General features: G+C 39.9%; 1 protein-coding gene across 2 annotated transcripts in view; it reads right to left on the minus strand.

Annotated features, from left to right (window-relative positions):
• Positions 1-25793, minus strand: part of LOC148863767 (uncharacterized) — a 37659-nt gene continuing 11866 nt past the window's right edge. For both annotated transcript variants that reach the window (XM_088978117.1, XM_088978118.1), the window contains exons 8-13: positions 24787-24924; positions 4492-4549; positions 4238-4352; positions 3950-4019; positions 569-640; positions 1-305 (exon numbers count right to left, since the gene is read on the minus strand). In XM_088978117.1, the coding sequence (XP_088834243.1) occupies positions 189-305; positions 569-640; positions 3950-4019; positions 4238-4352; positions 4492-4549; positions 24787-24924 (570 nt within the window). In that variant the 3' untranslated portion in view covers positions 1-188. The remainder of the gene's footprint in view (positions 306-568; positions 641-3949; positions 4020-4237; positions 4353-4491; positions 4550-24786; positions 24925-25793) is intronic.

Consider the following 25793-nt stretch of genomic DNA (forward strand, 5'->3'; position numbering starts at 1 on the left):
TGGTAAAGCAACAATATGTTCTCAATCAAACAAACAACTTGATGCTTCCTGTTTTACAACCTTGGTTGCTTTTCAAGACGATTTACTTTTCCTATTGTGTTTATAATTACATACTATAAAATCTGCAAATCAAGATAAAATATTAAAAAATCAATCTAGATAACTCACAAAACTTCCCTTCAAATGATTTAAGGTTTATGTTGTGCATATATGGATGTGCAAACTGCCTGCTGAGGAGACGGAGCTTTCCCATTCACTAAAAGTTGTTTCAAGAAATCGACACGGATTGATTTGAAATTGTAGTGCTGCTTTGGAGTACCCAAGAAAAAATAGACAGAAGACCAGAAATAAAGATTAGGTAATTACATTGCATCATTTACTCATTGACAGAAATCTACATATCATGAACCCAGTCAATGTTGAAATAACTTGTTCAGGACATGTATTACCTTTCTTCATGGTAAATCACCTTGTACTTTCTTTAATTTACGTTCCAATTTGCTTCAACTTAAATTATCCTATCAAGTATAAGGAAGAACAAACTTAAGTATGAGATTGAAATATGTACCTTTCCCTTCCAAGTAAAATCTATACCACGATAACAAGGTTCCAATAATGTCAGCCGATCTCCCTCTTTAATCTGTATGACAAATACGATCAGTTTTCACAATTGCAATTCTCTGGACGAGGGACACATTTGTGAAAGGTGTTTGTTTGCATTTTATTAGCACAGAACACAAGACAATTCTAATGCACATTCCTAATTTCATTGTCTTCAAAGAATTCTGATGCTCATTCTAGAATATACTATCCCTTACTCTGATAAAGCTGGCATGCAAGTTTAGACAAGAAATGAAGAACTTGTGAAACTGAAGTAGAAAAGCAGATAGCCTCAGGCCTCGATACTAAGAAACTTTGAAGCAGGAATCATGAAACCAGTTGACCATTGACAGTTGGACTTTTTTTTACTTCTTTTTTTTATCGTTACTAGTTGGGAAATCTTTCGTTCACTTGTTTTTTTATTGTTACCAGTTGGAGAATCCTTCAGGTGGCCAATTTGAATAATGACCAATTCAAGACCCCGTTGTCAGAACATATTCAGTACAAATATAAGACCTATAGGAATTTGGTAGGAAGATGACAAAGAATCATAGGGACAGGGAAAGGAGCCTCACTGCTAATTAGTCTCCAATAAATAGTCTCTCCTCAGCATAGGAGTCTCTTCTTAATTTTCTTGATGCTTTTCCTTTTACATTAGAAATCCATAACTAACCTATTTGACTTTTGTTTTACCAAGGTTTAAAATGTCAGAAATTTCGGAAATATTGCATGGAAATATTGTAAAAATTAGAGACATGATGGAAACATTGTAAAATATGCAAAATATGAATGATATTTTATGAAATGATAAAAGAAGCATAGACGCCTTTTTAAATTATTATCTTGTTCCAAAATCACTAAACAAAGCTAAGAAACTAAGGTTATAGTCAAAAGGATACTTTCAGAAGTTGCCATGTAAACCTTAAGATTCAGAGCTTCATGATAGAATGGGTTAAAATCAAAATTTAAACTCATAGGAAATGTAAATGGTCGTAGTAGACCAACTAAATAATCTATTACACAAACAAAAACTAATATCTAACTTCATGCTTGAAATGAATACTGAGCTATCTCAAAGTGGTAATCATGTAAGTTAGGCAGGCAATAACATTATTACTCCACATATCTACAAATCTACAATATTGTCACCAACATATGTCATAATACTATCTCTTGTACTCCACATAGTGCTTGTAGTGTTCACTGAAGAATATGTAAGTTGTGGAAGCTCTCTTATACTCCACATAGTGCTAATAGTATTCACTAGGGAACGTGTTGATTTCGGTAAAATTTCATGTGACCCATGGAAATGGAAATATGTTAATGGAAATGTTAGGGAAATTAGAGATATCTTAACCATGTGTGTACATCAGAGCCAACATGTTTAAAATTATAATGAAAATAAAAAAGAGCAAATGAAAGCAAGATACACATATTTATGGTGGGTGAGGAAACTTCAAACAGATGTGGGGCCATAAATTCCAAATGAAAAATTGACAATTGTTTTATCCTAGAAAAGGTAAGGTTTGTTAAAATCCATATTCATTTTTGAAAGAAAAAAAAAATACATAGGGATTCAAATTAAAATAGGTCACATTCTGTAATATGAACTATAATATTATAATTTTGAGTCCCCCCCCCCCCCCCGACTATAATTTCCACATTCAACCCAGTAAACAATTATCTCAGATATGGGAAACACGAACCAACCTGACAAAATAGGAAAGAGACCAGGTAGCCAATGCTAGTTCTCTGGTTGGAGCTGGCATTGCCAATGCAATTAATTATTGGATACGATAAGTAGTTTCTACCAAATACAGTCCATACTTGCGGAAGTGAGAATAAGCATTTCTAACTTGTCTTACTACTTGCCAGAGATAAGTTATTGATTAAACTTTGGACAGTCTGTTAAAAGGTGAGACTCATTTTGCAGGGTTCACCTCAAATGACTAGCTGATAAATTAACATCAAGCTATGATATTTAGAGATCAAACAGTTTAACCTATGTAACACTTGAGCCTACAATGCTACAATCTTCATGTTTAACACAAAGCTCTAACTTAACATGATTTTATTTCTTTGACATTTTAGGTTTGTATAGTGTCAAATATAAGTTTTATTTTAATCTTTTTTCAATAGGTAACATATCACTTTTGTTCAGGCACTCCTGGCCCTTGCACTTTGCCCCTCAAGCTCTAAGAACCCCTTGTGCATTAGTTGAACTTCAATTTAAAAATACAAACTGTAGGGCATTAGTAGCATATGGGCAGTTTGAACCAGTCACTTTATTCAAACTAGCTAGTCAAATGCACACAGACCTGTCAACTAGAAGCAATGAGCTTCTCAGCTTGTGGCCATTAAATCTTCAGTCAGTCACACCAAAATCAATATCTCGAGTAAGAACAAGGTTGATTTAATGTTGTTTGTAGGAAAACATTGCAGCACCAAAGGAAATATGGTTGCAATAGTGATTATCATTGTTGGTTAAATTACTAAAGAATCTCAGTTTAATCCTGGGCTCATCAAATTTCTGGAGGACCTCAGTAACGTTCACTGCCCAGATGGGGACACGGCTCATGTTGTGCCTGGCTTCACAAGGGCACTGCTTGATGTACATGTACCATAATGAAAACATGAGACTGCTTATCTTTTTCCAGCTTTCTTAACCATCAACTTTCAAGTAAAAACATACATAATACATGCACACACAGAAAAATGTTGCAGCATTGATAACAAGTAACAAGGACAAACTAAAACAGCAGATCAATTACGTGGATAGAACATGAAAGTCAAATATTTTCAGTGAGGAGTTGTTGCTGCAATGGATTTTAAGTTAGTTGAGAAAGTAGCGGCCAATTTCATCTTTATTTCAGAATGGAGCTTTTAACCCTATAGTGGTACTTTGCTAAAAGGGGAGAGCTGATATTGTACTCCCTGGAGTTAAAATCTTCGCTTTTCTCTATTAAAGAGACATTGACATCAACGCGGGTGACAAATAACTTCATCGACATTTTTTTTTACGCATATTGATTATAATGTCATTTCTTTCTCTGACAATTATTTCCAGAGTTTTTGATAATGTGGGTGAAGATTTTGAGTTGTCTCAGGTGGAGAAAACTTGTGTCCTTTAATATCTGAATACATTTATTATAATAGAAAAATAGATTTGTTAATGGAATACCGTTATTAAAATTATAAAACAAACATTTTGCCTACATTATCACTTTAAAGTCCCACAAGAATACCATTATAGCATCAAACAAGATATCACATAAAGATCCTTGGAAACACCAATTTGTATGTTTGCGAACAGATTGCATAAACTACTGGTACAGAAGCCAATTCTTACCACATCATTCCTTAGGCCATAGACTGAGAGAACAAAACAAGTCTGATCTGAATCACATACCAAATAGTATCTGTAACACCAAATACAATCCAAAATGTTTCCACCTCAGTAATAAAGCTATATTCCCAAGAAATTTTGAAAAAGAAAATAAAACGAATGTTTTGAGCATTGTCATTACAAGCAATTTGCAACTTCCAAAATCATCTAATGTAAGGCAATGTCCAATGCAAACATGATTACCTCGAGCATGTATAAATTAGTAGGGAATTTACAATAATAAGGACTTACAAGGGAGCCAAATTCTCATGATTAATGAAGAGTAGCACCCTGCCCACGACTGCAACTCTTTTGTTCAGACCCTCCAACAGAAGACTTGTGGTGCCTCTTTTATACGAAGAGTTTACTAAATGATGAATAGTGCAAACAAAACAATACAATATGATCAGTTTACTACATGATCACACTCATCTATTTATTTATTTATTTCTGAAAAGATGAAGTACAAGCAATGTTTTACAGTTAATTTTGGCAGCTAAGCTTACATTTAACATCAGCCAGTGATGAAGCCAACGATGCAAGGCGTTTTGCTTTGGTCTGCCCCTGTAAAATTTATCCAGATAAGAAACAGCTGTTTGTGGCAGCAATACTTTGGAATATAAAAACAAGCTAAAGACTAAATATGAATGCAGAAAACCTAAAAACTTGTTGAAAGTGAACCCTTTCAAATGAAATGCAGTATGGAAAGGATATGGAATGGAAAGAAAAGCTGCAACAATGCATAAAATCAGACGGCAATGCAACAAATACATAACAATAGCATGATGCAAAAGAAGCCAATTATGACTGGAGCTTCAAAATAAAAATATACTTATGTGAACAATGTACATAGGCCAAGAAAAGATCAAAATAAAATCTCTCTTGAATATGGATGAGATTTATACAAGTACCTATAATCAAAACTTCAAAAGAGAAGCTCTGATAAGATCTTGCAGACAGGATATAGGATTAAAGTACATTGATAAAAAAAAAAAAAAAGATAGGATTAAAGTACCCTAAACCACTTGTCTAGGGGTACATTTCTCATAAGATCAACAATTTGGATGATTTAGGAGCAGAATCATTTGTGAACTGCATACACGAATCATAATTCATGAACAATTGAACTTTTTTTTTTTTATCAATAACACTTTCATTTACTCATCAATAGAAGATTTACAATAGGAAGACAAACACACTTATCTTCCAAGAGCAACAAAGAACCTCAAGAAAAGGAAAAAAAGAAAGAAAACACACTATAGTTACAGCTTAGCCCAAAAAAGTGAATCCCTTGTTTTGCTAAACCGTCAGCTAGGGAATTAGCCGATCTTTTGACCCAACGTATCTTAACTTCCATCTCCTGCACCAGCCACTCGAATTTCCTCCTCTCATTATTGTACTTCCATAAGCCATTGTTATCTTTAATCAGCCACCCTATCACCACCTTTGAGTCCCCTTCAATTAAGAGTTTCCTGATGTTCAACTCCTTCGCTTTCTGGACTCCTTCCATAACTGCAAAGATCTCAGCTCTAAGGGAGTCACCCACTCCAATTGGGCCTGAGAACATGGCAGAAATGACCCCATTTTCATCCCTAAAAACACCCCCAATCCCCGATTGTCCCGGATTTCCCCTGCTACACCCATCAAAGTTTAGTTTCACGAATCCACTAGGTGGAGGGGTCCAAGCCGCACTCATTACTGACTTAGTCTGTGTGCAACTTGCAATTTCACCCCACTTCCTCAATATGTCATCCACAGTGTAATCTGTGAAAAGCTCCAAAAATTTCAGCCACTGTACCGCTCTAATATGAATGATAGCCCTCAGATCTGCTGCTCCTCTCTGAGCTTCTGAGAAAATCTTGGAGTTTCTTTCTTCCCAAAGTGTCCAACATACTGCAGCCCTTAGTCCTCTCCACATTGTCCTTCCCCTTTTTATCCGCCACCTGAAAAGAGAAGGGGAAAAAAGGCCTTGCAAGTCTGAAGGGGTATTCCAACTACATCAAAATAGGGACAGAGGCCATTTCCAAATTGACCTCGCAAAATGGCAAGACACCAGTAGGTGAAAACCAGTCTCCCCATCCGCTTTACAAATAACACACCACTGAGGTGACAAACAAGTATTGGGTCTCTTCTTTTGGAGTAGATCACCAGCGTTGATTCTTTCTAGATAGGCTTCCCAACAAAAACTACCAACCCTAGGAGGTATTGCTCTGCACCAAACCTCATCAACAAGAAAAGGAGGGAAGGTAGGACTGGTGGACTGACTTAAGACTTCGAAGAAAGAAGCACAAGAAAAAATGTTAGTTGGGAGAAAGTGTCCAAATTCGAGAATCCGCCCTAGTGGGGTCTAAGACAACGTTATCAAGAATTGCAATAAGGCTCAAAATATTGTCAAAGTTTGAGTCCCTCAAATCCCTTCTTAGACCCAAGTTCCACCCAATCCCAGAAGTGGAAGAGGACGGGGTGGTAAAAGACGAGATTGGCTCATTTTTCAGATCAGAAAGAGCATACAAAGAAGGAAACTGATCCTTTAGAGGGGCACTCCCCACCCAGGTTTGTTCCCAGAAGTTTATTGAGTTACCGGAATTCAAATCGTACCTGATATTAGGGGAGAAAACTGGTAGCAGGTCATGAATGGCTTTCCAAGGAGAATTGCTTGTGGTCCTAGCTCTGATTCTAGCGTCCCATCCATTATGCTCCAGCCCATGAATACTTGTCACTATTCTAGCCCATAGCTTCTCCTTCTCCAAAGGGAATCTCCACAACCACTTTCCCAACAGAGTCATATTCCTTCTCCTAATATTCTCAAGCCCCAAACCACCACATGTCTTACTCCTACAAATTATCTCCCAGCTAATTCTATGATCCCTCTTTTCCTCTCCCGGTTCCCACAGGAAATCTCTCATTAACTTCTCCAATCTATTAGCAACTTTCACTGGGATTTTAAACACCGACAGGAAAATGATAGGTAAATTAGCAAGCGTGGCCTTAATAAGAGTAATTCTCCCACCAAGAGAGAGGTAGTTCTTTTTACATGACACCAGTCTTTTTTCAAACCTTTCCACCACCGGGTTCCAAAAGCTCTCTCTCATAGGATTATCACCTAAAGGCAACCCTAAGTAGTTCAAAGGCCACCTTGAGACTTCACACCCCAGCACTTCAGCACTCTCCCTCCTCCAAATTCACCCCCACAACACAATTTTTCCCAAGGTTAACCTTCAAGTTGGATATTTGCTCAAACAGTTGTATCACCGACTTCAAATTCCTGAAAAAGCTCACATTACCACCTTCAAAAAACGGAATCGTGTCGTCAGCAAACTGCAAGTGAGTAAGGGGTGTTTCCACCCTCCCAACTCTCTAGCCTCTAATGAGCCCCCTAGAATCTGCTTTGTGAATCAGTTTCCTCAAAACCTCCGCAATTAGAATGAACAAGAAAGGAGAAAGGGGGGGTCTCCTTGTCTTATACCCCTACTGGCTGGAAAGAAATCTACCACTGTCCCATTCACTAGCACTGAGTAATGACAATTCCGAACACAACCCATGATCCACTTACACCATCTAGCCCCGAACCCAAATTTAGTCAAAACTTTCCTAAAAAATTCCCAGTCCACCAAGTCATAAGCATTTTCCAAGTCCAACTTACAGACCACTCCCTTCTTCTTATCCCTCTTAAAGTTCTCCACACTCTCATTAGCAATTAAAATCTTATCAGTAATTTGTCTTCCATTCACAAAAGCTCCTTGGTAGTGTGCAATGATATCTGGCAAAACCTTCTTCAGCCTCAAAGACAACACTTTTGCAATGATCTTATACAAGCTATTAACCAAGCTAATTGGCCTAAAATCCTTCGGGTGGGAAGAATCTTTCTTTTTTGGAATTAAGGCTATAAATGTAGAGTTCACACCCGGATTGACAATTCCTCTCCTAAAAAACTCCTCAAACACCTGCAAAAGATCATCTTTCAAAATATCCCAACAGTCCTAATAAAAAGTCATTGTGAACCCATCCGGCCCTGGGGCTTTTGTTCTATTCATAGAAAATACAACCTCATTGATCTCTTCTAAACTAAAGCTTCTCTCCAACCTTCTCCAATTCTCCACCCCTACATCTGGCCAATCCAATCATTCTACCCACACCCTTCTACACACAGGCCTTCTTAGAATAGATTTGAAGTGCTTCACACAAGCCCCGACAATCTCCTCTTGATGTACTAGCTCAACTCCATCTACTACCAATTTGGAGATCAGGTTCTTCCTTCTCCTACCATTTGCTAGAGAGTGGAAAAACCTAGTGTTTTTGTCCCCCTCTTGCACCCATTTACACCGAGATTTTTGCCTCCAGCTAATTTCCTCCTTGTGCAGGCAGTCCTCTAATTGTCTTCTTAAATCTCTCATGAGCTCATTGTCTTCCTCTCCAAGTTCTCCCCTTTCTTCTTTAGAGTCAAGGCTTTCAATCTTATCCAACAGATCTCCCTTTCTTTTTTCTATCCTCCCAAACTCCACCAAATTCCACTCCTTGACTTTTGCTTTCAAAAATTGAAGTTTCTTATGGAATTTCATCCCCTCCCATTCCACCAATGGGTTACACTTCTTTCCTCCTTACATAACACTATGGGCCAATGATTGGAGGTCACCTTTGAAAGAGCTCTAGAAGCCAAGGTTCCCCAATGATCTTCTCAATCCAGAGAGACAGGAATCTATCCAGTTTAGAGCAAATGGGTCTAGATTGGAGATTTGATCAAGTAAATGTCTTATGGGCTAGGGGGATCTCTTTAAGCACAAAGCCATCCACAAATCTATTAAACTTCCTCATGCTTTTTGTCACCCTCTGGTTAACCTTATTGGATTCCTCCGAGAATCTAATCACATTGAAGTCCCCACCCATGCACCAGGGCCCATCCCACAACCCTCTAACATCCGCCAATTCCTCCCACAACTCCTTTCTCTTTCTGTAGACATTCGGTCCATAAACATTTGTAAGAACCCACGTAAAATCACCCTCATGCTGCTTAAACTTCACAGAAACCGAGTACTTTCCGATCAACTCCTCCAGGCCTTCAACCACATCCCTCTTCCACATTGTTACAATCCCCCCGAATGCACTCCAAGAGGGGGCAGCCACCCAACTAATCCCCCTGGCTTTCCAAACACTCCGTGCCCAATTGTTATTAAACTCCATTCTCTTAGACTCTTGCAACAACACAATGTCTGGGTCAAACTGTTTTATTACCTCTTTTATTGTCGCTCTCTTCCTTGCACTCCCAATTCCCCTCACATTCCAACTAAGAATCTTCATTCCACTTCTTATTTAAACCCCTTGCAACCTTCCACTACTTTTCCCCTTTCCTCCTATCTCCTTTTACCCTGAGAATCTTGTCTCCTACATCTCTCTTCAATCTTTCTACTTCACTCAATCTCCTCTTCTTTGTTCTGATCTCCTTCTTCCTCTTCTGTAATCTTTCTTTCAACACATTCAAATCTTCCAACCTACAACCCAACTTCTCTACAAATTCTGCTATCATGTCTTCTCTCACCGAGTCCTCCACCCCTACCCATCCTACAGAAACCCCTCCAACTCTGCCCATCTGCCCGTTCTTCCTCTCCCCTGGTCCCACCTCTATTCTTTCCTCTCCATCCAACCTCCCTTTCCTATTACCTCCCTCCTTCCCTTTTCCTTTCCCTCCATCTCTACCCTCAATCCTTTCCCTCCTCTCCACTAACCCCTCCCCTCTTCCTTCCTCCCCTTCCCTCCTCCAAATCAACTTTCTTTCCACTACCTTAAACACTTTTTCAATGATTTCCCACACTTTTTCACTCCTATACCTTCCTTCCCTCACCTTCCCACTTTCATTCATCCCCCTCTCCCCCTCCTCGGAGAGCCCGCCTTTTAACACGGCTGCATGTTCATGGGCTACAAGACATGGAACAGAAACGAAATCTGGAACCAAAGACACATGAGACACATTAGTAGCACAAACCGAATTCACTTGGTTACCTGGGATTGATGGACAAACTAGAAAAGGACTGCTCCCGGCCTCCCTCTCTTGTTCCAAAGGTTGGTAAACATCTGTCTCCCTTAGTTGGTTGGGAAGTACTTCTGTCCTTTGGTCAACCTGGTGATCTTTCCCCTCTACCCTGGTCCACCCCTAGATGGTGTGTTCCTGCTCAGCTTCCTGTTCTCCCGGTTTACCCCTTCTGATAATCCTTACACACTCTGTAATCTTGGAAATGAGTTGACCCGATTGCAATCTACACCCTGAAATAAGCTTGCAATATTCCATCCATCCAAGTCACCACCAGCACAACTCCCTTCGTCGTTTACACTGCCCACGTTGGTACCATCAGCAGAACGGACCTCCGCTTCTTCATCTCCTTCACTGCACTGCGCCCAGCCTTCATCCTTCTCTTCCCTCTCTTTAGTTCTTCCCCTAGCGAATCTTGGATTTGGCCTTTCTGAGGAGCATCACAGTTGGCTATGCTCCTCCATACTTCGCCGGGAAACCCACTGCAACACTGGTTTCTTCTCTAACTTTCGCCGCTGCGCACAAGCCCCCTCCCCTTCTCACGACTTGGGACGATGATAGACCAATACCGTTGTCTATCAACGCCCCAAGAGAAGCCCCTTTGCCCCGACCCACATGACAATTTAAGTTATCACGTGGGTCCTTCAAAAGGATCCCCCTTTCGGTGTTACGCCCAACCGACCTGCCAGCGTGACCTTTTAAGTTGTCACGTGGGGCCTTCCAAAACTGTCTCGGCTCAACCTTCAGCTCGCCCGACCCACCCGCCACTTTCAACGGCTTAGACCAGACTTTTCGGCTCCCCAACCCATCCTGCCTTTTCGCCACATCAGCAAAGGAAGAGAATCCCGCCATTAAGTTGTTTAATTCAAACCTATTCGAAATATTTTCCTTAAAAAGGTTTCTTGTCATTTGGTTTTCCCCAACCGGCTCAGTAACCCCAAAAAAACCTTTCATCTGCTCCACCTTTTCAACTCCCAACATAAGCCCTCCATGTGTCCACCACCCCACTAGCTCATCATCTTCTACCTTAGGAACACCTCCCCACTACGACCATTCAACTTCAGAGGCCACCCACACCTTGTACTAAGCTTCATCCGAGCATATTTCAATGACCCTCGGTAGGTTCTCGTGCCTTACACCAGCAACCTATAACTCCACGACACCCAGAAATCATTTATCATCTTTCATCAAGATGCCTCCCAGACAATGCACGATGTGTTCAAGAACAGAGTTCTGCTAGAGGTGAAAAGGAAGGCCTACAAGCTTCAGCCGGACACAACCATCTTGGACTTCGACTTCATCACATAATGGACTCCAGTTCTGAACCTATATTAGAACTCCATCCACCACTACTGCTTTAAAACTTAGCTCCCGGTCGCCTACATCAAGCACGGCTTTCGTCTCTGCAAAAGGGAACAACATAGCTTCACTCCCAGATCCTAACTCCCCTGCCACTGTACACAGAACCCTTCTCCAATCTGTCACTCCTCTATTGGCCACTAACACCCATCTTTTCTTCCACTCATCCTCATAAGAGCGGTCCACTGGCTAAAATCTTTGGAGTTGTTTTCAGATTGTCCTATGGATGACTTACTAAGAAGCTGGAAAGAGATTGCTTTCACTGCTAGATGCAAGAGGACTCTTTGTCCGTCCTAGTCTCCTCCCCCCTCGGGCTTTATAAAGCTGAATTTTGATGGCAGCACTGTAAGGAATCCAGGGCCCTCTAGGATTGGAGGAGTCTTCAGGAATGAGGAAGGGATTGTTATTACTTTACTCTCTGGCCCTATTGGAGAAGGTGACTCTCTTAGGGCTGAGATCCTTGCAACGCTTGAAGGAATTCGAATAGCAAAAGATCTAAATATTAGCCGTTTGATTCTAAAAGGTGACTCGAAGGTGGTGGTTAATTGGTTGAAGACAGAGGACAGTGGTTTGTGTAACTTTAACAATGAGAAAAAACAGTTCTTATGGCTGGGTAGGGACATTGAGATTCGGTACAGCTGGGTGAAGAGGAGTGCCAACTCATTTGCGGATGGGTTGGCCAAGCAAGGAGTGAATAAGGAGGCTGTTTTTTGGGCTAGTTTTTAATTTTCTTTGCATTCCCTGTGTTTTCTGTTTTGGGGGAGCTAAGTTAGTTTATCTCCCTTTGTATTATTTTCCCTCTATTCTCTTAATTTAATGAAGTTGATGTTATTGATCAAAAAAACAAATATATATATATATATATGCTGAAAAAGCAAGGGCAATAATGAAGAAATGGCTTTCCAAGGAGAGGCATGTGTTTCTCTATTAGTCAAATTAGCATCCCAACCATTGATAGCCCGATTAATGCTGCCAATGATCTTGTGCCACAGATTTTTCAGTTCTAGAGGATTCTTCATAACCTTATGCACAAGATCTTCAAAACATTAAGAAAGAAATAAGGTCGAGGCAAATGTAAGTGTGCAAGTAAGAAGATACAATATAGTGCTTCAGAGGCACTCCAAATTTCTGGAGCTTTTCAAATTTGGTCTTTTACCCTTCCACCACCTGTTCCAGCTCTTTCTCTGGTTTCATTAACGAGTCACCTAGGCTGTGTTTGGATCACATAAGCAGAATAGAATTTGAATCCAACTCCCATCTTAATTCAACAAAATTGACTAGCCTCTCCCTGTAAGAATAACCCACCAGAAACATAGAATTGAAGGCTTAAAATCTTCAAGCTGCTGAGTTTACTAAAAAAATAAAGCCAAAGAGCTGAATCCCAGAACTTGTGGAATTGACTTCTATTGCACCCAGATCTAGACACAAGCTTAAGGTTGAACCAATCAAACTATAGCATTGTTTTCCCTATACATGTGGGAGAAGGAACTTGGGAGAATGGTGCCAAATTTTTCTGATTTCTTGAATTACAACACCAAAGGTATTTCTAAGATAGTTTTATATATTCATTAGACATTGATTTTGACAACGGCAAACCAAATCAAAATTTTGTACATGTTCAGTTGATTGAAGTCTGTTATGGTGAAACCACCACATGCTTATAGTGCAGGGGATGCAGGGTGTTTGAAAGGGGATTGTCACAACCATTATTAATTCAAGAACAAGAAAGTGGAAGGGATTAAGGGATATGGGAGAATAAATTGTAGAAGAGGTGTCATAAGTGGCTTTTATCAAGATCAACATAGGACTAGATTGGGATGAGGAGAGAAGAAAGAATATAAAGACACAAGTTCCATAGATGACTTATATGAGAAGAAGATAGCTACAGAGAGGCCGTGGACTACTCATCATTCAAGTAATTCAAATATATTGGACAATAGAAGATGCGAGGCAAATTAGTGGAATAGTCAACCTTAGGTAAAAAATATGGAATATTCTTTATGAGGAAAAGAAAAAATCACAACATTTCCATACACTTGATAAAACAGAGTAGGGATTATCGATGGCAGTGATGATGGAAATAAAGGTTGCATTGATAGAGGAGAATATGGAGGGCATGCTTCTTGATAAAGTTTAGATCTGCACTAGTAATCAATTAAAAATAGTAGTAGAAGAAGGTTAGAGGAGATAGAAGAGAGAAGAAGAGAAGAGAAGAGAGAAGAAGAAGAAACTGGTTCAAACAAGAGAGAAAAATCAGTTCTCTCTAGTCGGCCCGGTTATATTCATAGTTTTCTATAATAAAAAACAAAATGTCTGTTATGCCCCTACTTAAGTATGGGACACATCACTTAACTTAAACATTACACCTCACACCATACATAAATAAAAAGACCAAACTACCCCTATACAGTTGATACTAACACTCCCCCTCAAGTTGGTCTATCACTCCACTAAGCACCTTCTCTCTCACAAAGTGACTATCAACTTCTATATGTTTTGTTCTCTCATGAAAAACTGGATTAGAAGAGATGTGGATTGTAGCTTGGTTGTCATAGTAAAGCTCCATAAGAGTATCAATCGAGTATCCAATCTCTTGTAGAAGATTTCTCAACCACACTAGTTCACAAGTTGTATGTACCATAGCTCTGCATTCAGCTTCTACACTGCTTCTTGCCACCACTTTCTTGCTTCTTACTCTTCCATGTCACCAAATTACCCCCAAGAAAGGTACAATAACCTGTAGTGGACCTTCTGTTAGATACAAAGCCAACCCAATCAGCATCGATGTATCATTGTACTTCAAGATTTCCTCAACTCTTGTATAACAAGCCACAATCAGGGGCTCCCTTCAAATACCGTAAAATCCTTAGAACTACACCCCAATGTGGAACCCGATGATTCTGCATAAACTGACTCACCATACTAACTACAAATGAAATATCTAGACGAGTAATGGTTATGTAGTTTAGCTTACCCATCAACCTCTTGTACCTTCCAAGGCCCTTGAAATCCTCACCCACATCACTACTCAGCTTGGTATTTGGTTCCATAAGTGTTTCAGCCAGTTTGGCACCTAACAATTCTGTCTCCTCCAACAAATCAAGAACATACTTCCTCTGACACAAGTTAATACCTTGCTTAGACCATGTTACTTCTATCCCCAAGAGATATTTTAATTTACCAAGGTCCTTTGTTTGGAAGTGCTCCTATAGAAAGGTCTTGAACCTATCGATCCGCAACCTGCCATTGTCAATAATAACAATGTCATCTACATATACCACCTGTAAAATCTTCCCAGCATGTGAATCATAGCTAAATACTGAGTGATTAACCTGCCACTGTTTCATGCCAAACTTCTTTATCACTTCATTGAATCTACCAAACCACGCACTGGGGGATGTTTAAGTCCCCCTGAGAAACAAACCCCAATGGTTGCTCCATATAGACCTCCTCAAGGAGATCACCATGTAAAAAGGCATTCTTGATGTTAAGTTGAAACAAAGGGCAATCATACATAGCAGCTAGAGATATCAAAACACAAACTAAACCAATTTTAGCCCCACTTACAACCTACAACATGCTTACTAAGAGGGGTGTGGTGAGATCCCACGTATGATTATGAGCCAAAGCTGAGAATTCTTCTCCCATTGCATGGTGCCAACCTCTGTAGGAACAGAAATAGAAGACAACATAGAAACAAACTGGCGATGGGAAGCAAAAAGGTGAGATACAGAAGCATAATTTGAAAATATGATTAAGTGTGCAACTATGTTTACCTTTTTTGCAATGCAATAGGAAGATCAAAGTTAGAAATAGGGGGTAGGGCTGGTGTAGGAACAATTGTTGGATCTATCGACGATGAAGAAGCTGGAAGAGGAGTTGCTACATGTCGTCGATGCATATACACTTGTCGGATGGGTGGTCATTCAACAGGAAGCTGCACTAGAGGCGAAGACCTAGTAACAACTGGAACAAGTGGAATGGGGTCCTCAATGGGAACTAGAAGAGGACGTGGAGAAGAAGAAGAAGAGACATCTCCTGACCCCCCCCCCCCCGAAAAAAAAATGGAACAAAGTCAAAGAAAGTAACATCAAGACACACAAAGGAACGTCAATAACTAGGGTTGTAGCAATTATACCCTTTCTGGGTCCAAGAATAACTAGGAAGATACACTTAGTGGATCGTGCATCTACTTTGTCCATTCCAGGTCCAAGATTATGGACAAAACATACACACCCAAAAACCTTGGGAGTAAGAGGAAACGGAGACGAGGTAGGAAACAAAGTTGTGAAAGGAGAATGACCTTCAAGGATGGGCGTGGGCATCCGGTTAATGAGGATACAAGATGTAAGCACAGGATCACTCCAAAAACGTTTGGATGCATTCGTATGGTGCAAAAGAGACTGAGCATTTTCCAAAATATGGTGGTTCTTTCTCTCAACCACCCCATTTTGTTGTGGGGTGTAGATACATGAGGTCTGATGGATAATTCTATATTGTTCTAAATACTCCTAAAACGGTGTATAAAAGTATCCTCCATCATTATCTAAACAAACAATCTTAATGTGTACACTAAATTGGTTGCGGATTTCAGCATAAAATTTTTGAAAAATGGAAAACAATTCACTCCTTTCTTTCATAAGATAAAGTCATGTCATCCTTGAATAAACATCAACAAAAATAACAAAGTATTTGTATCCATTGTATGACACTATTTTATTTGAATCTCAAATATCTGAATGAACTAAAGAAAAAGAAATCGACATACGATTATACCCTAGGACTAAAGGGAACACGATGATGTTTCCCCAACCTAACACAACTCACAATCCAAAAAAAAAAGACAACTCAACGACGGAACAAGTGACTTTAAGTGCTTTAAGCATGGATGACCAAGTCTAAAGTTCACCAGTTTCATGTCCTCCACCAATCTTCATCCCCGTCTTGTGATCCTAAAAAAACACAAGAAGAAGGGTGAAAGGTGATAGAGCAATTAAGAGATTTGGTCATCTTACTAATAGACATGAGATTAAAAGGAAACTTGGAAACATACAAAACTAAGGACAGGGATAAAGGATCTATGTCAATATTACTATTAATAACCCTAGCAGATTCTAGGTTGAAGTAGAGAAGAAGAAAGAAAAGAGAAAGAAGAAGAAGAAGAAGAAGAAGAAAGAAAGGTTCGGCCAGACTAGAAGAGAGTCAAAATCTACTCCCCTAGCTGACCCACTTGTATTTATTCAAAAACATAGAGTTACAGGAAAGACCATTTTGTCCCTCATAGAAGATGGGACACATAACTTAAACTCAGATACAATAGACCTTTCACTCTAAAGCAGATAATCCAGAATGACCAAAATACCCCTGACTCAAGCATTCTAACACTCCCCCTAAAGCTGGAGAGTATATATCATATAGTCCCAGCTTGTTACAAATGTAATCTATTATTCCCCGAGAAAATCCCTTTGTGAGGAGATCTGCCCACTGATTTCCTGAGCTCACATGAGATGTGGTTATCACCCCACTTATCACCTTCTCTCTTACAAAGTGACAATCAACCTCAATATGCTTAGTTCTCTCATGAAAGAAGGGATAGGAAGAGATGTGAACAACAGCTTGGTTATCACAGTATAGTTTCATGGGTTTGTCAATTGAGAATCCCATCTCTTGAAGCAAGTTCTTCAGCCATACTAGCTCACATGTGGTATGGGCCATAGCCCTATACTCTGCTTCTGCACTACTTCTTGCCACCACTGTTTGTTTCTTGCTCCATCAACACTCAGCTTGGCATTGAGTTCCATAGGAGTCTCTGTTGGTTTAGCACCTAACAACCCTGTTTCTTCAAGTAGATCAAGAACATATTTTCTCTGACATAGGTTGATCCCATATTTTGACCTCGCAACCTCTATTCCTAGGAAATATTTCAGCTTCCCCAGATCTTTCGTATTGAAGTGATCCTGTAAGAAATTCTTCAACTTGTTGATTCCATTGCTATCACTCCCAGTTATGACAATATCATCCACGTACACGACTAGCAAGATTTTCCCATCCTTTGAGTTATAGTTGAACACAGAATGATCAACCTGACATTGTTTCATCTCAAAGGCTTTCATCACTTCACTGAACCTGCCAAACCAAGCACGTGGAGATTGTTTCAGTCCATAAATTGCCTTTTTGAGCCTACACACTTTGCCAGACTCCCCCTGAGCAACAAACCCCGGTGGTTGCTCCATATACACCTCCTCACCTAGATCACCATGCAGGAAGGCATTTTTGATGTCGAGTTGTACAAGAAGTCAATCATACATAGCAGCTAATGAAATCAGCACCCGAACTGAACCAATCTTAGCCACAGGAGAAAATGTCTCCATATAGTCCACACCATACATCTGAGAATAACCCTTGGCCACCAACCTCGCTTTTAATCGCTCCACACTGCCATCAGGAAGATACTTCACTGTGTAGACCCATTTACACCCAACTATGTGCTTACTGGAAGGAAGAGCGGTGAGTTCCCATGTGTGATTATGTTGTAGAGTAGAGAGTTCTTCTTCCATGGCTTGCCGCCACCCTGGGGAGGCAAGAGCTTCCTGGACAGTCTTGGGAATGGGAACAGATGAGAGTAATGATATAAATTTGCAATGAGAAGCAGAAAGGTGAGCAGTAGAAACATAGTGTGAAATGGGGTGAGAAGTACAAGTACGTTTACCTTTTCGCAGAGCAATAGGAAGATCAAGATCTGAAGGAGAAGGAGCAGTAGCAGGACCTATCGACAGGGGCTGACGTGGAGGAGGGCCCGATGCATTTCTGCAGGTATACACTTGAGTGATTGGCGGCTTCACAGTAGTAACAGACATAAGATGTGCATCTGCAGTAAAAACAGGAGCTACTAGAAGGATGTCCACAATAGGTACAGGAAGGGGAACCACAGAGGGAGAGGAAGAGACCCCAGCATCTGAGAAGAACGGAACTGACTCAAAGAAGGTGACATCAGAGCACACAAACGATTTATGAGATTTTGGGTTATAACACTTATATCCTTTCTGAGTCCTTGAGTAGCCAAGAAAGATACACTTAGTAGCTCGAGCATCTAGTTTGTCTAACCCAGGCCCCAAGTGTTGAACAAAACAAACACAGCCAAAGATTCTTGGGGTAAGAGGAAATGGAGATAAAGTGGGAAACAACACGGAGAAAGGGGATTGACTTCCAAGGATTGACATGGGCATCCGATTGATCAGAAAACAGGACGTGAGAACAGCATCACTCCAAAAATGTTTTGGGACATTCATATTAATCATCAAGGATCGAGCAGTTTCAAGAAGATGTCGATTTTTTCGTTCAGCTACACCGTTTTGTTGTGGGGTGTAGGCACAAGAAGTTTGATGAATGATCCCATGATGTTCTAGATATTGCTGAAATGGTGAGGAGTTGTATTCTTTGGCATTATCAGAGCGAAGAATTTTAATATGAACACCAAATTGAGTGCGTATTTCAGCATAAAATTTTTGAAAAATAGGGAACAACTCACTACAATCTTTCATAAGATAAATCCGTGTCATCCTTGAAAAGTCATCAACAAAGATTACAAAATACTTACACCCATTGTATGACACCACTTTAATTGGACCCCATACATCGGAATGAACTAAAGAAAAAGGACTTGAGACACGACTATCAACTCTTGGACTAAATGAGACTCTATGATGTTTACCCAATTGACATGACTCACAATCTAATGATGAAAGATGACTCAATGAAGGAACCAGTAACTTCAAGGCCTTGAGAGAAGGATGACCAAGTCAGCAGTGCCATTGAAGAGGAGTAAGAGATGACTGAAAAGCTACTGGAAGACCACCACCATCAAGGTAATATAATCCACCTGCTTCATGCCCTCCACCAATCTTCCTCCCCGTCTTGAGATCCTGAAACACACAAGAAGAAGGGTAGAAGGTTACAGAACAATTAAGAGACTTGGTTAATCTGCTGACAGACATAAGGTTAAAAGGAAACTTAGGAACATATAAAACAGATGATAAAGGCAAGGAGGAGAGATTAACATCACCAACACCACAGATAGGAGATGTAGAACCATTAGCAAGTGTAACTGTTTGAGGTGTAGAGGAGTGGGAAAGGGAAAAAAATACATCATGAGTCCCAGACATATGGTCTGAGGCCCCGGAGTCAATGATCCGATGTGAGTCTTTGGAAACTAAGCAAGCCATACCTGAATGGGCAAGTGTAGCGGTGTTTTGCTGAGATGTTTAAATGAATTGCTCATATATTGCACGTGGTACACTCACCATTTCCTTCTCAGAAGCACAAGGAGATGTGGAGGGGATTGGGTCAATTTGCTGACTTTTAGTACTTGTGTCACTACCCTTAGTCCTAGCATGGTTAGCCCAAGTGTTGGGTGCACCACGCAAATCATAGCAGAAATTAACTGTGTGCCCCTCTAAACCACAATGTGTACACTTTCTCTGAGTATTACTCCTTCCTCTTCCCCGACCTCCCCCTGAGTCTCGACCTCCAGTCCGACCACTAGCCCTGCTAAACATGTGACCACCACGGTTGCTTGGGAGTCCACTCCTGACACCACCACTTCTATTTCCACGACCACCCCCTTTAGTCACTACCAAACCAGATCTATCAGAGAGAGAAGAATGTTCTACCGACTCAATGGATGTCCTCTTAAGACGAGCAAAAACTTCTTTAAGTGAGGGAAGAACAGATCCTCCCAATATTTGTGCTCTGACAGGCTCATACTCAGCCTTCAACCCCACAAGAAACCTTGTCACATCAAGTTGCTCACGTTGTTGTTGTTGGATCTGAACATCTGATGTTAGAGGATGATACACATTGAGCTCATTACAAATGTTCCTCAAACTTGCATAGTACTCTTCTAAGCTTTGGCTCCCTTGCTTTAAATTGAAATACTCTTGGTACAACTAATACACCCTAGTTGTATTGTCTTGTCCAGAATACAACTTCTTAGCATGATCCCAGATTTCCTTAGTTGTATCTAGGAACATGAAGTTCACACTAATCTTTGGTTCCATGCTGTTCCAGAGCCATGTCATTATATGTGCATCTACTTGTTCCCAGTCACTGAAACCAGGGGAATCAGAGGGAGGTTTCTCCTCTCTTACATGTTTTACCTTCCTCTTGGCCTTCAAGAACACCTCCACAGATTTTGCCCATGGTACATAATTCTCACCATTCAACTTGATGGATGTCATTTGAACACTTAGATAGTCTGGAGAAAGCATGACACTTGTTTTGTTATCATTCCCATTTTCAAATGAAGCCATCTTAATTATTTCACCTTCAAATATACGACACAACCTCACACTCTTTCACAAGACTTATCTCACTTATAACACCACCAATTCCAGCTTCTTTAAATACACATTACACACCACACACTAAGGCTGAAATCACTCAATCTTCACATCAAACACCTGGGCTGCACACTGCAGAACCATTCACCATCAACACACTAAGACTAAAATCACTTAGTCCTCACATCAAACACTTGGGCTGCACACTGCAGAACTGATTACACACAAGGTATAGGAGATCACTTTTAAATATTTTGAAACATAGATACACCAATCACCACAACACAACCACCACCAATCTACTGCTGTTGTGAACTTCAGCAATTGACAATTCTTCTTTCAACATACATACGAAGAGAAATGCAGAGGAACATGACTAAGATGCATATCAGTCACACTGAGCACCACCACAACCAACTTTTGAAACAAAAAGAAACATTCATAGTCCCTTACTTGGACAAACAACAGTAGTGTTCATACCTGTCCACATTCAACCCTCTTCGGTACTGAATAGAGGGTTTAGTATACCCCTCCAACGACCACCACAGCAACGACCGGAGGCATCCTCACCTCCGGGTCCACAAAACGACAGCTCCTTTTCAGCCCCTTATCGAACCTCCACTCAGGTCAGTCGAAAAGGAAGATGACTGTGAAAGTTGGCAGCAAACCCAGAAAGAGAACAGCGGCAAGAAAGAAATGAGGATACGACCTTACAGCTCTGATACCATGTTAGTAAACCCTAGCAGATTCTAGGTTGAAGTAGAGAAGAAGAAAGAAAAGAGAAAGAAGAAGAGGAAGAAGAAGAAGAAGAAGAAGAAAGAAAGGTTCGGCCAGACTAGAAGAGAGTCAAAATCTACTCCCCTAGCTGACCCACTTGTATTTGTTCAAAAACATAGAGTTACAGGAAAGACCATTTTGTCCCTCATAGAAGATGAGACACATAACTTAAACTCAGACACAATAGACCTTTCACTCAAGCAAATAATCCAAAATGACCAAAATACCCCTGGCTCGAGCATTCTAACAATTACCAACACCACAAATAGGAGATGTGGAACCATTATCAAGAGTCAATAATCCAATGGAGTCCCATTCATATGATCGGAAGCTCCAAAGTCAATAATCCAATGGGAGGGTTTGGATGCCAGACAAGCCATAAATGAATGTGCGAGGGTAGTTGTACTATGTTGAGACATGACTTGGATAAACCACTCATACTCATCACATGGGACACTCTTCATCTCCTTCCCGAAGACCTCCGTAAATGTAGAAGGCATCTGATCAGCTTGTTAAATATCCTATCTTGAACTAATATCACTGGCCACTACATGATTTATCCAAGTTGAAGGTGGGCCATGCAAATCATAACAAAAGTTGATGGTGTGCCCTTCCATACTACATCCTCTACCACAAGCTTCCCTGAATCTCAACCTCCAATACGTCCACCACCACCACTACAACCGGGCTGAACTCCCCGAGCTCCACCTCTTAATCCACGATCCCCCCTCTTGTCACTACAAAGGCAGACCTATCAGGGATATTAGAGTTCTCTGTAGGTCCAACAAAAATCCTCCGAAGTCAAACAAATACATCTTCTAGAGAAAGAAGAGTTGACCCACCTAGTATTTGTGCTCTCACTGGTTCATATTAAAATTTCAGCCCTACTAAAAATCTAGTTACATCGAGTTGCTCTCTCTGTTATTGCTGAATCTTAACATCAAAAGTGAGGGGTTGGTACACATTCAGCTCATTATGAAGATTCCTCATGCTAGCATAGTATTTCCTCAAGACTTTGATTACCCTGTTGTAGATTACAGTACTCCTGATAAAGCTAATACACTCTAGTAGTATTGTCTTGTCCAGAGTACAACTTCTTGGCATGGTCCCAAATCTCCTTGGTTGTATCTAAGAACATAAAATTCACATTGATCTTGAGTTCCATGCTATTCCATAACCAGGTCATAATATGTGCATCTTCTTGTTCCCAATACTATATTCCTAAGAATCAGCAAAAGGTTTTTTCTTCTCTTACATGCTTCACTTTCTTCTTAGGCCTAAGAAAGACCTCTACAGATTTGCCTAAGGCACATATATCTCCCCATTCAATTTGATAGAAATCTCTGAACATTCAGGTAATCGGGGGCGACCATAACACTAGCCTTGTGTTCACTACTGTCTCCCATATCTGAATTTTTTTTCTTTCTCCATTCTTTTCTTTTTCTCACCTGTATATCACACGCCTAATTTACTTTTCACCACACTACACACTGGTGACAAATTATTGCTGAAGACACCTATTGTCACAGTTTCTGATATTCTTCACTCTCAGCACCACAAAACTACCCGAATACACACCATATACATAGGAATTCACCAACTACTGGATTCACACTGAAACACCCATACAGCCCACCTATGCCAGAAAGTCCTGGATTACCTTGACTACTCCTCCTATGCCAGACAGTCCTGGATTACCTTGACTACTTTCGTCATCAGGGAATCTGAATTTTTGACTACAGGAGTCAAAATCATATTGGCATTAGTTCCAAATCAGCTTATTCTATGGCCCATACATAGATGAGAGTGTATAGACATTGTGGAACCTCCTAGGATAGATTCTATTTGGCTATTGCTTTGCAGGTTTTCTATGCATAAATTAGTTGCATTTATCTATTTGTTAGATTTTTGGGTCCTGTCACTTCAAGTATTGAGGAAACCAATGATTCTTCTTTTCCATCCTATAATGGATATCCATTGACCCAATAAGAGCTGGAATTTGGATCCAGAATAATCCAACAATATTCTCCATGCATAAAAACATTTTCAAATAAACAATCAAATAAACTTATTTTTATAGAAAACAAATAAATAGGTAATAATTTAAAATGAATGATTGTGTGTAAGAGTGTTGCATGGAGATAACCATAAAATAATCATCTTCCATCAACATGTGGCTTGTCACATGGCCAATTGATATTCCAACATGTTGAGGATTAAACGAGGGCCTACACCCACTCTACCAACATCTCCCACTTGGCCAGTTAGGCCCGAGATGAATACTCAACCAAGGTCTTTCAGTCATCAATCAGGGAAAAAAAAGGTAGAATACATCAGTATATGACTGAAATAGTAACAAGAATATGGAAATGAATATTTGATTTAGCCTATTTGGATACAGGTGGGACCCTCCACAAGACATTCCTACTCTGTTTAGCCCAAGTTTCTTCAGACAACCAAAAAAGGGGGAGATTATTATAGAAGGCAGTCAACACTATTTGGACAATCTGGGAAGAAAGAAATGAATGAATTTTCAAGGAAAGGTGCAGAATCTTAAGATGATATTGTAGAGGGTATAAAGGTAAATGCTCCTCATTCCCTAATAACATTGGAAGCATTCCAGGTGGTTTCATTGGATGATATCCTGAGTTTGGAATGAGGGAACAAGCTCCTCCACTGAAAGACAAAATAAAAATGGAACGGAATCCCCCTCTAAATAATAAATAGAATCAAGATGAATTTTGATGGAAGCTCCATGGTTAACCCTGGAATGTCAGGATTTGGAGGTGTATTCAGGGATGCAAGAGGAAAGGTGGTGGCACTATTCTCTGAACTGATTGGAGTGGGGGACTCCTCAAGAGATGAAGTGCTAGCTTTACTACAAGGAATCAAGATAGAAAAATAATGGGGTTTTCAGCGTGCGGAGGCTGAGGAGGACTCAAAACTGGTAATTTCTTGGATGGATGACAGCATGCCAGGTATGTGGATCCACCAGCACAGTGTAAGAGAGATCACGAAAAAGAAAAGGAGTTAAGAGGCAACTTTTAGATGGGTAGAAAGAACAGCAAATAGGATAGCTGACACTTTGGCAAAACAAGGGGTGCATAGGGAACAACTTTTTTGGGAAGACTTGTAATTGGGGTTTCTCCCAAATTCTGAAGGGGTTGAGTTCTACGCAACAGAAACATTTTGTAGTATGTTCTAATTGAAATTAATGAAATGAACTATTCTAATGATTAAAAAAATGAATATTTGATTTAGAAATTATGAGAATGTCCTATAAAATAGAGAAAGAAATGCACTACCTTCAGAGAACTCTCCACCTTATCAAGAAGGTTGATCATCTTTTGAACCTCCTCAGTAGCATTGAGGCCAGGATCCTTCAAAGCAGCAGCTTCAAATCCAGTAAGGGCCCTTTCATAGTTCTCTAAATATTTGTTTACCTAAAATTAAGAATTCCATCAAATAACTTTATGGCCTAGTGTATGTAAATATAAAGTTGGTCAAGTAATATGTACCCGAAGCAGAATCAAGAATAGAAAGTAAGCCAGGAAAAGAACAAAACTAAGGATAATTAGATATCCAAGTATTATTGGTAATATAAACAAGAGGGGAAACAAAAATAAGGGAAGTTATAAACTAAGCTCAAAAGTATAACTCCTACCAACAACAGATTTCTGTATCAATGAGGTTGATATTACAAGAATCTAGCATTTAGATTGTTCAATAATTATTGCACAAATGCCAATGGAAACTAGTTTGGCATTTAATTATTTTGTATTTTTTTCCAATGGTAAATAGATCAACTAGAAACCTATATACCTGTACAAAGGTGATAGGTGATGTATTGTGTTGGATACTTTGCAATTTTGAGTGTAGACTCTGTATCCAACAATTTATCCAGCTATGCCCTTGCCCTATCTGGGTAACATAGATGGAAACAAATCAAAAAGATGAATTGGTTTTTTAAGCTCTTGCTATTCATTTTTAACTCCTTATCATACACTTGCTGGAAAATTCTTGGAATAAGATAGGACAGTGAGGAGATCAGTGGCACTAGGTAAGGGGTAATGGAGGGAGTGTCAGTAGAAGATGATAAATTAGGTGCAAAGAGTTCTCTTTGTTGAAAAACCCCAAGGTCTCCTAAATGAAGTAAAGAACCCTCATTTTAGACATGGAAGAAGAGTAAAAGCATAATGTGAAGTTGGATACTGACATAAAATTTTTAAGCTTCTCTGGAGGAATCTCTTCCTCCATTTAATGCAATACATCTTTACTTATTAAAAAAAAAATCTAGAACCTAATGGAAGAT

Source organism: Nelumbo lutea, chromosome 3, assembly GCF_056320005.1.
Source record: "Nelumbo lutea isolate HS-2025 chromosome 3, American lotus-T2T, whole genome shotgun sequence".
Taxonomy (NCBI): domain Eukaryota; kingdom Viridiplantae; phylum Streptophyta; class Magnoliopsida; order Proteales; family Nelumbonaceae; genus Nelumbo; species Nelumbo lutea.